This window comes from Solanum lycopersicum, chromosome 5, assembly GCF_036512215.1.
Source record: "Solanum lycopersicum chromosome 5, SLM_r2.1".
Lineage (NCBI taxonomy): Eukaryota > Viridiplantae > Streptophyta > Magnoliopsida > Solanales > Solanaceae > Solanum > Solanum lycopersicum.
In genome coordinates this window covers 61251353-61267434 of record NC_090804.1, presented here as the reverse complement: position 1 = coordinate 61267434, position 16082 = coordinate 61251353, and the positions used below count along the sequence as shown (strand labels likewise).

General features: G+C 31.5%; 1 protein-coding gene across 1 annotated transcript; it reads left to right on the top strand.

Moving 5' to 3' along the window:
* The first annotated feature begins 15238 nt into the window (after positions 1-15238).
* On the top strand, positions 15239-15775 carry LOC138348955 (uncharacterized). The gene has a single exon (XM_069298570.1). The coding sequence runs from the start codon at positions 15239-15241 to the stop codon at positions 15773-15775; it is 537 nt and encodes a 178-aa protein (XP_069154671.1).
* The last annotated feature ends 307 nt before the right edge of the window (positions 15776-16082 follow it).

The following is a 16082-nucleotide window of genomic DNA, read 5'->3' as shown; positions in this document are numbered from 1 at the left end:
CATAACTTATATATATACTATTAGTTACATGGACTTTTAAATTATCAATCAGACGCTGTATTAATTTTATACACTAAAAAATTTATTTCATATTTATCTATTAAACGTCATATAAGTTGTACGCAAAATAGTTACTTAATTCATCCTTGAGCGTCACACACTATTTGTGCTCTTAATGATTGATACACCTTTGGCATCAGATCATCTTCATTGTCCTCCCCTCTTTCGACTTCTTTTGAATTCTCATTTTTGGATTTTTTTCCTTCTTCTTCTTTTTTCACCCCATTTCTTTCGATTGCTTTTGAGTTCTCATTTTTGGAGCTTTACGCTTCTTCTCTTCTTCTTTTTTTTCACCCCCTTTGTTTTGACTTTTTTTGAGTCCTTGTTTCTTGGAGCTTTTATTTTATTTCACTCATTTCTTATAAATTTTTTTCCTTTTTTGTTGGATTATTTTCCTTCCCACCTTTCATTGACATTGTAAGGATATTTTTGTCTTTCTTTATTTCTTTCACCTTTTCTTTCTTCCTTTCTTTCTTTTTTTCTCTAGAAGTCTTTTGCTTTCTTGACTTTGGGAGACTCGATATCTTTGCTTTTAGAAATTTCAAAAATGGATCTTGTCACGACCCAAAACGGGCAGCGAGTGGCACACACACTTATCCTACTATGTGAGCGAACCAACCAATCTAACCCCAACGTTTTCAAACATAATAAACAGAAAATAATGCGGAAGACTTAAAACTCATTAACGAAATCAATAAATAGCTTCTAAAACTCAAAAATTATCATTATCCCCAAAATCTGGAAGTCATCATCACAAGAACATCTATCCTCAAATTACTAATCTAAGAGTATCTAAGAAACTAAAATACATAAAAAGCTAGTCCATGCCGGAACTTCAAGGCATCGAGACATGAAGAGGAAGATCCAGTCCAAGCTAGAAGCGTTAGCTAACCCTGAAATCTGGTGTAATGAAGAATGGCTAGAGTTGCGGTTGAGTTGAAGACGACGGCACGTTTGCTGCACTCCACAAATAACAAGGAAAGAAACATACAAGTAGGGGTCAGTACAAAACACGGGTACTGAGTAGATATCATCGGCCAACTCAAAATAGAAAGCAATATATATCAGATCATATCATAAATCAACTACAATACTCAATTTGTATCAACAACATGTACAAGAATCTTTGATAAATAACGTCAAGTACACTCATGAGGACTCAAGCCTCCATATCATACTCATTTGGGAATTAGGTTCATTAGATTGAGTATATTAACATCCTTCAAGATTCATCACCTTTATTCTTGTGTCGGTACGTGACACTCCGCTCCCCTACTACTATGTGTCGGAACGTGACACTCCGATCCCCTAGTTCTACGTGTCGGTTCGTGACACCCGATCCCCTAATTCTACGTGTCGGTTCGTGACACCCGATCCCCTAATTCTACGTGTCGGTTCGTGACACCCGATCCCCTAATTCTACGTGTCGGTTCGTGACACCCGATCCCCTAATTCTACGTGTCGGTTCGTGACACCCGATCCCCTAATTCTACGTGTCGGTTCGTGACACTCGATCCCCTAATTCTACGTGTCGGTTCGTGACACCCGCTCCACTTGTCTCATTCTATTAATTCATCAAGCCTTCTTTTATACCAAGGCATCATCAATCTTATTACTTCAGTTCATCAAGCCTTCTTTTATATCAAGGCATCATCAATCTCATTACTTTAGTTCATCAAGCCTTCTTTTATACCAAGGCATCATCATTAACAAGGGGTTTTCAAGATTTGGGATTCAATAGCTTCATCATGCTTATTTCATCACAATTATATAATCACATTCATGCAAGCATACAATTAAGCATATAGAAGACTTTACAATACAACCCAACACATATCATTCGCTATTAAGAGTTAACTACGAATAGTATAAAAACCATAACCTACCTCCACCGAAGATTAGTAATCAAGCAAGCAAGTTCCCAAAGCTTTGTTCTTTTTCTCGTTTCTCCTCTTTCTCGTTCGATCCCCTCTCTCTCTTTCTGTTCTTTTCTTTTTCTTATTGAAACCCTCTTTCTTTTACCCTAATTAGCATATAATTAAGTATAAAAGATGGTGAATTAACCCACTAATCAACTCAAGGTTATCTCTTTTAACCCTCAAGTAGTTAAATTATTAACATTAACCCACTAAATTTATAATTATAGCAGGAATAGTCCAAAACGTCCCTTAAAACATTTAAAGAAATCCGACCTCGCCTGGGATTACGCAGCCTGTGACGGGCCGTCGTGCCTGCGACGGTCCGTCCTGCTGCTCTGTCACAGAGTTCAGAGACTCCATTCCATTAAAGGGTCTGTGACGGTCCGTCGTGCCCACGACGATCCGTCCTGCCATTCCGTTACGAAGTTCAGAGAGTCGATTTCAGTACCCAATTTTCAGAATTCTAAGTGTTTTGGAACGAGACACCCTCGACGGTCCGTCGTGCCCATGACGGTCCGTCGTGGGTTCCGTCGTCTCAGCCAATTTTTCCAGAATTAAAATCTGCTGCTCAAAATGACTAAACAGGTCGTAACAGATCTTCTCTTATAATTTGTACATTCTTGATGCACTCAATAAAGTTGGGCAAAGAGAGGATAGTGCATGTAAGCACTCAAAAGAGTAGTGGTAAGATGGTTGTCCAAAGAAAGGCTTCAGGTTAAAAGTGGAAAAACTAGAGATTAATGTCATTAGGTAGGTTTTGAAAGGCACAATCGGACCAAAGAAGATCTACAATCCTTTACTAAATCAAACACTACTCATGATTTCGTCTCGAAAACCATTCAAGCCAAGTTCTAGATCAACAGTGCAATAATTGAAAAGCTCTCCACACCATGCAGATGACATCATGAGATTGGTTTTATTCTTATCTTGAATGTCTGCAAGATAACTTTCAAGCATCACAAAAGTACAAACAAAAGGTACCAAAAGAATATATGGTTTACTGAAAAATCAATCATCTTTATCATATCGATTATTTTTACATGATACTAACTGTATTTGTCCAAACTAAGTCGAAGACATGACTATTCTGATATATACAAAAAAAAATTTAAAGAATGAATACCGAACCTAAGAAGGGCTGCCTACGTATCTCATCGAGATGAGAATAAGGTGAGCGTAGTTCATGTAGTTATGCCTTTAAAAATATGTACAAACCATTTGACTTTTTTTTTATTCAAAAGAATAAATATCGAACCCTACAAGAGATGCCTACGTATATCATCGAAATAAGAATCAGGTTCGCGTAGTTCGCAGCTAAGGTTTTGAAAATTTGCACACAATATTATCTTGTTATTATATTTTTTTGCTTTTAAGAAAATGAATACCGAACCCAAGAAGGGATGCCAACGTATTTCACCAAAATGAGAATCAAGTTTGAGTAGTTCGTGCAGATATGAGAACTGTATCTCCTTCCCATTATTCATGAGAACCAGAAAATTGTTATGACCATTTCTGACTATCGCTGGGAATGATTTTTCTAAAAAATATGAAAAATGTGTGAAAGTAAGACCATATAAAATAAAATAAAGAAATGTAACTTCATAGTCAAGGTTTCCTTGATTTGTCTTTTTGACTTGATATTAATGTCTTGTGAAATTCAAAGACTGAGATTTCATCAGTCCTCTTGTCCGTAGCGACTTCGTACGAACAACGACTTTCAAATTCTGATATAAATCAATTTGTAACATATAGGGAAAAAAGACTCAAAAGGTAAAAGTGTTAGATTGTGTACATAATGGGTAATGCAAATATCACACCAATAATTAATTAACACATAAGCACTATTTTTAATTAAAGACAAACTCAATTATATCACATAGCATAGAAATAATTATTACGCGTCCTATACAAATATGTGACCCTTTTATGCCAAGGGTAAGCCTAACGATTTGAAGGATGTATAACATTATTTGAAATATTTCATTGCCCAAAACTCAAATTTGTACAAACTTTATGAATAAAGCTGAATTGGGATACATATCAGGGAAAACGGGATACAAAATAATCACTAATCAGTCACACACTTGAGCACGACCCTAAACTATGCCTCCACGAAAGGTCCTACTTCTTTCTTGATTTCTTGTCATCTCTAGGTGCCAACATCTTTGGATAGATTAGTAGCTTGTGAACCTCTTTCTTCAACCAGAATAAATTAGACAATGATTCTTCAATCAACGTATATATTTTTCAAATTTAAACACATAACTATGAATGTCCTTTTAGGCTGTGAGCCGTTTTGAACTTAAAGTGGTCTCTATGATGGGACGAACACGCCTTGGGTGTTTGGGTCATCTTAGGTCAATGCACTAAATTCGGGATTTGATTTTGCTCTACTCTAGTTTGACTAAGAGTGACTTTTGAAAGACCGGAAATCCAAGTGGACAACTTAGGCTGAAATTCACGATAACCATTGGACGCTTGACGAACAAATAAATTGTCTGTCATTCCAAAAAGGGTTGAATATAAAAAAGTCTGGTTGCGATTTTGCAAAATCATCCTTTGATATACTATACATAAACCAAAAAAGTGTCATGAAATGCAATCACTGTATAAATACAATAAAATGAATAATAAATCAGAAACGATTATAATATACAAATAATTATAAAATATACAAAATATAAGGTATAACACAATGAAAGAAAATGTTCCTCAGTTTGAAAATAGTGAAATCGTATTGGTTAGAACCTCTATATTTTTCAGAGGAGTCGTCATTTTGTTTGCATCCCTACTCTATTTCAAATAAGGAGAAACGTCACGGCTACTCAAAAAATAATAAATGAATTCAATTTTAAAGAATATAAAGAATAAACGAATTTTAAAAAGGAATCGCCGCCTAATTTTAGGAAAAAACTAGGAAACCATTAAGCGATCTACGAAATCAATTTGATTCTATAGACATCCTTCGGAATCCACAAATATGGGTCCTGACTAAAATTCATTTTTTTTTTCAAATTGAGGTGGAGGATAAAATAATGTACAAGTATAATAAACATTCAATATTCTCAAATAATAAAACAAGAAAATATAAGAAACGACCTAAAGTTTGCCTAACGTCAATATACACAAAATATTGAATAAAAAGTATGATTCGAACTACATTCGAATAATTTCAAGGATAAGAACCTCCGGGTACTTGTAAAGACACTTAGTAAAAGAGTTAGTACTAAATAAATATAAATAAAAATGAATAGCTCAAATAATAACTTAAAAATAAAAAATCGTCTTATTAACATAGGAGGCTTGAAAATCAATGGTAATTTCTTCATCGACCAATTTTAACGTATAATTATTCAATAAAACTCCAACAAACCAATTAACAGAAAAATGGTCCAAAACAGAAAGCAACAACAAAACTAAACAAACAACCGTATCTTCTTAAAACTAAAGCAACAATAAATTATCAAAGCCACCTGACGATCCAAAAATAATATAAGGCAACTTTACAAACAATCAACCCAATAATAAATTGATAAAAAATAAAATATAAAAAGATACAAAATTAAAGCGTTATCATATCATATAGCAATCATAATAAAGGAAATAAGCCATAGCACCAATAAAAGAAGGGCAACTTTCACATATATCAAATAAAAAATTCATATTTGTATACTATAGCAAAGTTTGTATAATTGAGCTCCATAGCAAACATAGAAACTATATAATTCGCTATACATATACAGTTGAAGCAAATTGTATAAAACGAAGTGTATAAAACAAGAAAGAGAAAGACACTTGGGCAGAGAACTGTATAAAACAAATCATATTATTATAAGTGTATAGAACGTTTATATACAATTTGAATTTGTATAAAATGAAAAAGAGAGAAAGACAATAGAGGCTTGACAAGGAATATACAATTGAATCGAATTGTATAAAACGAGAAAGAGAGAAATTAGATAAAATTTGAAAATTATATAAAACGAGAAGGAGAGAAAGGCAAAATAAACTTGGCAGGGGAGTATTTTTATTGTATAATTATAAGTGTGTAGGACGAAAATATGTGTACTTGCATGTGTATATACAATTTTCTCACGCTTTATACAAACAGAAACACAATTTATACATTTCGCTTCTGTTTGTGTAAGTGAGAAAGTCGAGGGTGGCGAGCGAGATTTGGGAGAGTGGCGAGCGAGATCTGGAAGAGGGGAGAGAGGGGAACAAAAATATATGTATTTATACAATTTTCTCTGATTTATACAATTAGAAACAATTGTTATACACTTGTGTTTTTATAAAAAGTGAGGAAGCGAGCGAGAGATTGGAGGAGAATGGCGAGCGAGATATTTGGGAGAGAGACGCCTGACAATTTTTTTCAAACGTTTTCTATGGAGCACAATTAAATCAAACCTTAGCTACTCCATTTATTTTAGGTTATTAGTTTGCTATTATATACAATTTTGAGACACACGGCCCTGTAAACAATTGATACGTAATCAAACCAACCTTATTCACATGTATTATATTTAACCAAAAAAATGCAAAAATAAAGATAACAGTAATATGAAAGTTAGAAAATAAAATAGGGATAATGCCCAAGTACCCCCTCAACCTATGTCCGAAATCTCAGAGACACACTTATACTATACTAAGGTCCTATTACCCCCCTGAACTTATTTTATTAATAATTTTTTTACCCCTTTTTAGCTTACGTGGCACTATCTTGTGGGCCCAACGATGGTTGACTTTTTTTCGAACTAGTGCCACGTAGGCTTAAAAGGGGTAGAAATTACATATAAAATAAGTTTAGGGGGGTAATAGGACCTTAATACAATATAAGTGTGTCTGTGAGATTTCGGGCATAGGTTCAGGGGGTACTTGGGTATTTTCCCAATAAAATAAAATAAAATAAAATAAATGGCTAAATCAATCCAAACACATGCTAATAAATTTATTTGTAAAAATAAAACAGTAGCATTAAAGGCAAAATGGGTTCTTGAGTTGGTGGTTTCAGCTTTGCCGGATTTCAGCAGAGCTTTTGCCGGAAAAATATGGACACTTAAAAAATTTCCTCTAACACTAAAAATTCAAAAAAAATTATCCCCTCAATTTCATTAACCACCTCCTATTTTGACCTAATTATTTTTTAAATAGAAAATTATTAGACAATGGGCCTAGTCATGGGCTCAAGATTGAACTCAAAATCATTGTTCAACTTTTGTATGCAAAAATCACCCGTCTTAAATAATTTTTTAGACTGTGCAAAAATATAAAATAAATATTATCAAATGTAGCGAATAAAATGATTTTTTTAAAAAAATATAATGAGCATAACTAATGATATTTAAAAATGTAATTTTAAAATTAACAAATAAAAATTCAAAATTTTGATAAATAAGGTTAGTTATTGATAAACTTATTTAAAATTATAAAAAAAATATTTTGAACTGTCAAATAAATAAAGTTTAAAAGTTACGAATTTTGAAAGTGTTAGACTAAAATTAGGTGTCAACAACTGTCTCTTTCGTTGGATATGATTGATGAAATAAATAATGGACAACGAAATGGACTTTAACTTTTGCTCCTTTCTTAATTGATTACATTTGACCAAGCTTATCAACCTTTCAATAGTGATATTTTTGTTATTGATCACCTTTAATTGAATATTTCCACAATATTGAAGGACATTGCTCATTTTTTATTCACGGTGTATGCTAATAATTCAACCATGCAATCAAAGCAAATTTTTTCAAGTTAAAATAAATTGACGTATCGTTCACATAGAACAAAATGTCAATAACTTTTTTTAATTCTTCGCACATCGCACCATATAATAAATCATTTATGTGTTGAATTTAAATTACTTCATCAAATGTCTCAAGTGTTCAAAAGAATTTTACTTGGAATCACTATAAAGTTTTTGATCAATTAGAATTTTTCTTAAGTGATCACGATAAACCGCCACCTTACTCTTCAATTTTACCTTTCTTACTGTAAGAAACAGAAACAAATTCTTTAATAATTTTCATCTCTAGACGTGCTATACAATTTATAAGCAAAATTAAATTTGCAGTGATCAATACGCTGATTTATTTTTTTAAAAAATCAATAGACAATATAAATATAAAAGCTTAAATTTTTTTAATCATTATCTAAAGCAAAATGCAATTCACGATGCGGAATCAAAATCATGAACTCAAAACATATCAAATTTTGACAAATTTAATCAAGAACAATCACTTTTTAAAATAAAAACTCAATTCTACTAAATTAAAATGCAACAAAAGAAATAGTAAAACGAAGCTAACATTATTCGGAAAAGAAAATGAACTTACCTGAGGACAAGAGGATAAGATTTCGATTTGAAAAGAAGATTGGAGAAAAAAAATATTTCAACTATTTGAGATACTCAAAAAAATAGAGAAGAAGAGAGGTAGAGAAGAGAGAAAAAAAATATTGAATAATTAAATAAATTTTTAAAAAGATAAAATATTTAATAAATGTAAAAAAAGACTTAGTTATATTTTTGCAAACTTGTATTTTATCCCTCAAATTTTAAAGTGATGAAAATGTCCCTGACCCCACAATCCTAACTCCATTTTTCATTTTTTTTAACATGATACTACAAAATAAATCAAAAAGAACGGAAAAGGGCCTAAAATACCCTTGAAGTATTGAAAATGGTATAAAATTACCCTTCATCCACCTATTGACTTCAAAATGCCCTTTTCATCCACCTATTGGCTCCAAAATACCCTTGTCATCCACCTTTGGGTTCAAAATTGACCACTTTTTAAATTGTTTTAAAATTAAACTCTTTAAATATTTTTTTAAAATACTTGGCATTCAACTATTGATTATAATTTTAATTAATTAATATAATTTATAAATCAACCCACTACCCGCTCATTACTAACTTAACCTCACTCAATTAATAATCCAATTATAATATCAAAATCGTCATAAACACTACTAAAACACGATGAAATTATAGATTCCTGAAAATGACATCCAAAATTATTCGAATCCGAATCGAAGCCCCAATTAAATTTAGGTTGAGTCGCTTATTTAGGAGGACACTTTCTTTCAAAATTGAATTAGAAATTTATGATTAAAGGTAAAGAAGTAATACATCCCGAATTGATTCATGCACTTTTTTAAAGTATAATTTTATAAATATTTATGATTTGTTTTAAAACCTTTAATATATTATTTTGAAAAAAAAGTTACCTATGAAGTAACATCACATAATTGAGACGTAAGCATAATTAAGATGAACATAGTTAGACCTTTAAGTTTATCGGTGATTTTTATTTAGCCACTTGAATGTATGATAATTTACTTCTATAATTTTTAAAAACACTCAATTGGTGGTAGCTTGCATTAATAACTTGACGGGTTTATTAAGAGGAATTTAATTAGTAATGGGTGGGTAATGGATTGATTTATAAATTATACTAATAAGTTAAATTATAACAAATAGTTGAGCGCCACGTATTTTAAAAAATATTTAAATAGTTTAAATATAAAACCGTTAAATAAGTGGTCAATTTTGAACCAAAAGGTGGATGACAAGGGTATTTTGGAGCCAATAGGTGGGTGGGAAGGGTATTTTGGAGCCAATAGGTGGATGGAGGGTAATTTTGTACCATTTTCAATACTTAAAGGGTATTTTAGGCCCTTTTCCGCAAAAAAAATTAAGTGTCTACGGATTGAAATAAGCTTTATTGTTGGGTATAGTACCAAATTATCTCTAGTTAATTGTAAGCCTATTTAATAGGACATTGTTGTAAATTTTTTTATTATTATTAAAAAAACTTAAGAAAATCTATATATTCTACTTTTGTATTTTTTTTATCCCAACAATATTGTGGTATCAGAGCAAGTAAGAGAGAATAATCATTTCTCTCCTAACGCAAGTGAGGTCAAATTAACTGGTCGACAGATTGAGAGCTATTCATGAAAAACAATGATTTCAATTCTTCTTCTCAACCCCTCTTGATTACAATATTCAAAAGAGGGAAATATCATTTTTGACATCTCAGAATGAAGACAATGTATAATCCTTAGGAGTTATGTATGAAATTTGGAAGAGACGGGGTATGTTGAGCCAAATTTGAGACTACTCAACCTGATAATCAACTACAAAAGTCTTAAAAGAAAGATATAAATACATTATTTCTTATCCAATCGACTCTGGATAATGAAAATTTCTCCAGAATTGCAACAATAACAAATTTCAAACAAGCATGAGATACTCTAAAGCAAGAATATTTGAGCGTAATTACTTTGAAATTATAAACATTTCGTCTTGAGTTTGAAACTTCGGCGATGAATAAAAAATAAGTGCAGAGATTTATGTCTAGCTTGTTCTTTCCAAGCAATTGTATACACATAGCTCGACTTCTTTTACACAGTTTTTTTGGACTTGTTAACTATATGGTATGGTATGATCAGAGCTTCACGATATCCGAAGGATGTAGAAATAAATTGTGATTATGATCAAATTTAGCTATTGTTGTCATTAAATATTTTCAAATCAGAATTATAAACGCATAATTGTTGTTAAAACTCTAATTGTTATGCAAATTTTATTTTAAAGCAATACTACTGATAATAAAACTTTGAAGATTAACCAATAAAATGGTAATTTCCTTAAGGTTGTTATGTAAACTGTATTTTAAATCAATACAATTGATAACAAAATTTTACAGAAACAATAAATTCCAAAGTTCAAATTATTTAGTGAAGAACAAAATTTAATGACGGTAAAACATATCAGAATTTGTAACAATCATATGAAAAAAGAAAAAAAGAAAATTGAGTCTACTGAATGCACAGTGTTCCCTTAAGGAAATTATTTCCCTCTAGTATCCGAGGTTTAAATTGGAATGTATCATACTAGGATAGAATGATTCTATTCACCAATGTATTGATACCCTAAACAATGGTGTTAGCGAACCATTCGACGACAATAAAGTACTGAATAATGAATTTGTGCAGATGAAGAAGAATTTCAAAAAATTCGCAAGTGAAATGTCATAGGATTCACGGACATTTATAGTCAAGAAGCACTGATTCGGAAAGGTTGCAACCAGGGGCGAATCTACGTGGACAGGTGGGGGTGACATGACGCCCAGTGATCGCGAGGGAGGGGATCTGCCACCTAGCCAATGCGGGTTCAAACTCTGCCAACAACACCATTTCTTTTGCTTGCTTCTTTTTTTTTTCTCCATTCATTCTTATTTATTTATTACTATTCTTTATTAATTCAAATTAGCCCTTTTTTTTCTTTTCTTTTTCTACATTTATTCTTATTTATTTATTACTATTCTTTATTAATTCAAATTGACCCCTTTTCATAATTAATTTTGAGTTTTTTTACTTTTTCTTGTACTAATTATTAATCTCTTGATATGAGTGTAACATATTTTTTTATCAATTAGTGAGTACTTAATTATGAGCGTCAAATAAATATTATTAAGAATATATTTAAATAGTAGTTTTTAGAAAAACATAAGTTTCAAAAATGATTTTTTTTATTTGAAGGTTCTTTCGATCTTCATCTACGTTTTTTGCTATGTAAGATGACTAGGCTGAAACTACAATTTTTATTATTTTTCAACTATATATCTCCAACAACACATAAAGTCAATGGAAGGTGAATATATTATGTTAATACTATTAGAATTTAGATGGTTTATACAAGCTCAAATTTTAATGTGAAAAATCAATTTTTTTTCTAAAAGTTTAAGCGAATAAGACATCTAATTACAAAAATAAAATAAAAATTAAATTGTTTAGTTATCTCTAATCACATAATATCTAAAAAAAATATTACTACATGCATATTTGATCGATTTGTCTATAAAAAAAGAATTAATAACCTGAATTGTAAACAAAATTAAAGTAACTGGTCCTTTATCTTACTTGAATGTTGTGACACCCTTGACCTCCAAATCCTAGAGCCTCTGGTTGCAACTTTCCCAAACAGTCATGATTGTTCCTAATTGTTACAACCTTTCAAAACAGTCATCTCCAGTGATGAAAAATTCAAATAAAACGAGAATGACGTTTTAAAATGGTTTACCCGGATCCAAGTTGGGTCAGATATCTCTCGTTCGATCAATTTCTAAAATAATAGCCGAAGATGAGTGAACAACAACTACGGCAACCAAAGGGGGGGGGGGGGGGGGGTCCTTTTTTGCGACCTTTTTAACAGCTAATAGAAGTGTTTCTCTATTTAAATACTTTAACTTTTCTTTTCACCGCCAATGAGGGAGAAAGTCTTTTACTCGAGCATAAGAAAACCTTTTAAATTCTTCTTTTCATCGTCCTTCCATTTCTTATTAATTCTACCATATACACCATAATAAAGTTCATATGCATCAACTCTACTTTAACAATTCATCTGAGGATGAACTCAGATGCTGAAGTTATTTCAGAAAGCTTAATCGACTAAATGATTACAATGCACAATATATACACTTTATAACTCCTTATAACAACTAACAATGCATATATAACTAACTACTATCAATCAACTAATTCATCAGTTTCTTAATTACTTAACTGCTCGCATTGTAGCAGAGTAGTAAGTACTCATTTATTCTTAACCAAATTTCTCGGGTTTGAGTTCCTTTAGGTACAAAATTATGTTTGTTAAGAAGCGTTTTACCTACGAATGTAAATTTTTTCAGTGCAAATCTTAATTTAATCATGCTCCAACATAGGTACTAAACACCGACTAAAAAATCAAAAAAAAAAATTATCATCAAATTATCCTATTTCATCTATGTCTTTATCAACCGGCAACGATGAAGGGGAGGGTAAGGGGTTGGCAATTACCCTACATATATGAAATTTACCATACAAATGAGGAGATATGATAAACTTTACTTTTTTGAGACTATACAAATTCATGTAGTCTCATTAATTAACATGTGGGAATTAATTATTTCATATGGTCAAACTGAATGTTTTATTAATTAACGTTAGTTAATCTCAAAATAGGTAGTGTACTTAACGTCTAACTCAAAACGTGTTATATATATATATATATATATATATATATATATATATATATATATATATATATATATATATATATATATAACTAGTACAATGAATCAAGGGTACGTATAGTGAATTTAATAATAGACGCATGTTAGCACATTCCCAACTTGTCGTTCTAAGGAAAGCTAATAATATTTACTTAAGATTGATTTCAAAATAATTAAACTAAGATGATTAATAATTAATACGGAAAAAGGCCTAAAATACCCTCAAAGTATTGAAATGGTACAAAACTACCCTCCATCCACCTATTGGCTCCAAAATACCCTTTCCACCCACCTATTGGTTCCAAAATACCCTTGTCATCCACCTTTTGATTCAAAATTGACCACTTATTTAACGGTTTTATATTTAAACTATTTAAATATTTTTTAAAATATGTGGTTCTCAACCATTTGTTATAATTTAATTTATTAGTATAATTTATATATCAATCCATTATCCACCCAGTACTAATTAAATTCCTCTTAATAATCCCGTCACATTATTAAAGCAAGCTACTACCAATTGAGTATTTTTAAAAATTATAGAAGTAAATTATCATACATTCAAGTGGCTAAATAAAAATCACCAATAAACTTAAAAGTCTTACTATGTTGATCTTAATTATTCTTACGTCTCAATTATGTGATGTTACTTCATAGGTAACTTTTTTTTCAAAATAATATATTAAAGGTTTTAAAACAAATCATAAATATTTATAAAATTATATTTAAAAAAAGTGCATGAATTAATTCGGGATGTATTACTTGTTTACCTTTAATCATAAATTTCTAATTCAATTTTGAAAGAAAGTGTCCTCCTAAATAAGCAGCTCAACCTAAATTTAATTGGGGTTTCGATTCGGACTCGAATAATTTTGGATGTCATTTTAAGGAATCTAAAATTTCATCGTGTTTTAGTAGTGTTTATGACGATTTTGATATTATAATTGGATCATTAAGTGAGTGAGGTTTAGTTAGTAATGAGTGGGTAGTGAGTTGGTTTATAAATTATATTAATAAATTAAAATTATAATCAATAGTTAAACGCCAAGTATTTTAAAAAATATTTAAAGAGTTTAATTTTAAAACAATTAAAAAAGTGGTCAATTTTGAACCCAAAGGTGGATGACAAGGGTATTTTGGAGCCAATAGGTGGATGAAAAGGGCATTTTGGAGCCAATAGGTGGATGAAGGGTAATTTTGTACCATTTTCAATACTTTAAGGGTATTTTAGGCCCTTTTCCGTAATTAATAATCATATACTATTACCACAAAGTAATTGATATTCTTAAATTTGATAATATGTGCTCTAATCTTATGCTATATTCTTAATATACAAAAAAAATATACAGTTGTGATAGAATATGATAGAATCGATAATTCATGCTTTGATGATAGACAAGACGCGCAAAGAACAGTAGCAAATATACGCAGCAAAAGAAGCCAAGCTAGAGTCCAAGATCGAGTAAAATGGAGTTATTTGTACAAAGCCAAAAATAATATATTAAAGGTACAAGTTGATACAAATAAGGAAAACCTTAAATATATTATTAAGGAAGGAAGTTGTATATAATAAGGATTGTACTTTAAAAAATGAATCCTTGTTCAACAATAACTTCCTTACCTTATCAGATAAGGATTGTACAAGGCAAAATAAACTCTATAAGAAGAGCACGAGGCAGAGGAAGAAAGGCACGACTTCACGCAGTGAACAAGGGAGAATTATTCATCAAATTGAAGTCTTCAACGTTGATAGGTTTACTACGTTTAAAATATTCTTGAGTAAGAAGGTTTTATCGTGTAGAACTATTTGTCTTGTTTTTGTTCTTAATTGTAGTTTACAGTTTATTGTACAAACGGTGGGTTTGGCTCTTTGTAGGGTTGAGTGTTAGTAAGAGTTGTAACAAAAGGTGGGTTTGGCCTTTCGGAGAGATCGATTGGAGTCAATAGAGGGAGTAGTAGAGATAAGACTTTTGATTATTGAGTTGTAATCACAAAATCTTATAGTTGAATTCATAAAACGAGGTTTTTTCTTCCTTGAGTGAGGAAGGTTTTTAATTCAATAAGTGTTTGTGTCTTTACTCTGTCTTTACTTAAAAGCAACTTACACGAACCTGGTTCGTGTTCTGGGGTAAGGTTTATTCAATTGGTATCAGAGCAGGTCTTTTCGTTAAAAGATTCACACCTTGAAAAGACTCAATGGCAGCACCACCTGCCCCACAAGAGGGAGCTTCACAAACACGACCACCACTGTTCAATGGCAAATATTATGGATGGTGGAAAAATTGTATGATGGACCATCTTATTGGCGAAAACCCTGATCTATGGGGAGTAATTCTAGATGGTCTAACCATACCTATGAAAACCGCAACTGATGGAATCACCAAAATCCTAAAGGAAAGAAAAGAATGGAATGCTGAAGACAAGCTTGCAATTCAAAACAATGCCAAAGCCAAGAAAATTCTGATATGTGGCATAGGACCAGACGAATACAATCGAATCTCGTCTTATCAAGATGCCAAAGCCATATGGGAAACACTACAAACCGCTCATGAGGGAACAACGCAAGTCAAGAAGTCTAAAATTGATAACTTGAACAGGCAATATGAGCTGTTCAGGATAGCAGAAGGGGAGACTATTCAAGACATGCACACCAGGTTCACCTCCATCATTAATGAGAGGAGAGATAGTGCCCAATGGAAAGGCAGTAAGAAAACTCTTGAGTGTCCTTCCTGAAACTTGGGAAAGCAAAGTCGAGGCTATCACTGAAGCCCGCGACCTAGACTCACTGGACATGGATGAGTTAATTGGTAATTTCATCACATACGAACTCAAGAAAAACCAAGAAAAGGAAATTAGAGGAAAAAGAAAGGAAAGGAACCTGGTTCTAAAAGCTACTACATCAGATGATTTTGAAGAGGAAAATATTGCCCTCATAACCAAAAGGTTCACCAGAATGCTAAAGAGAGGGCAGACCTTTCAAAAGAAAGCTTCTCAAAAACCATCTGAAAACACTAAAGACCAGGTTTGTCATAAGTGTGGG

Bases quoted from the DNA above. Each gene is read 5' to 3' on its own strand.
- LOC138348955 (XM_069298570.1), top strand. From the start codon at position 15,239: ATGGCAGCACCACCTGCCCCACAAGAGGGAGCTTCACAAACACGACCA.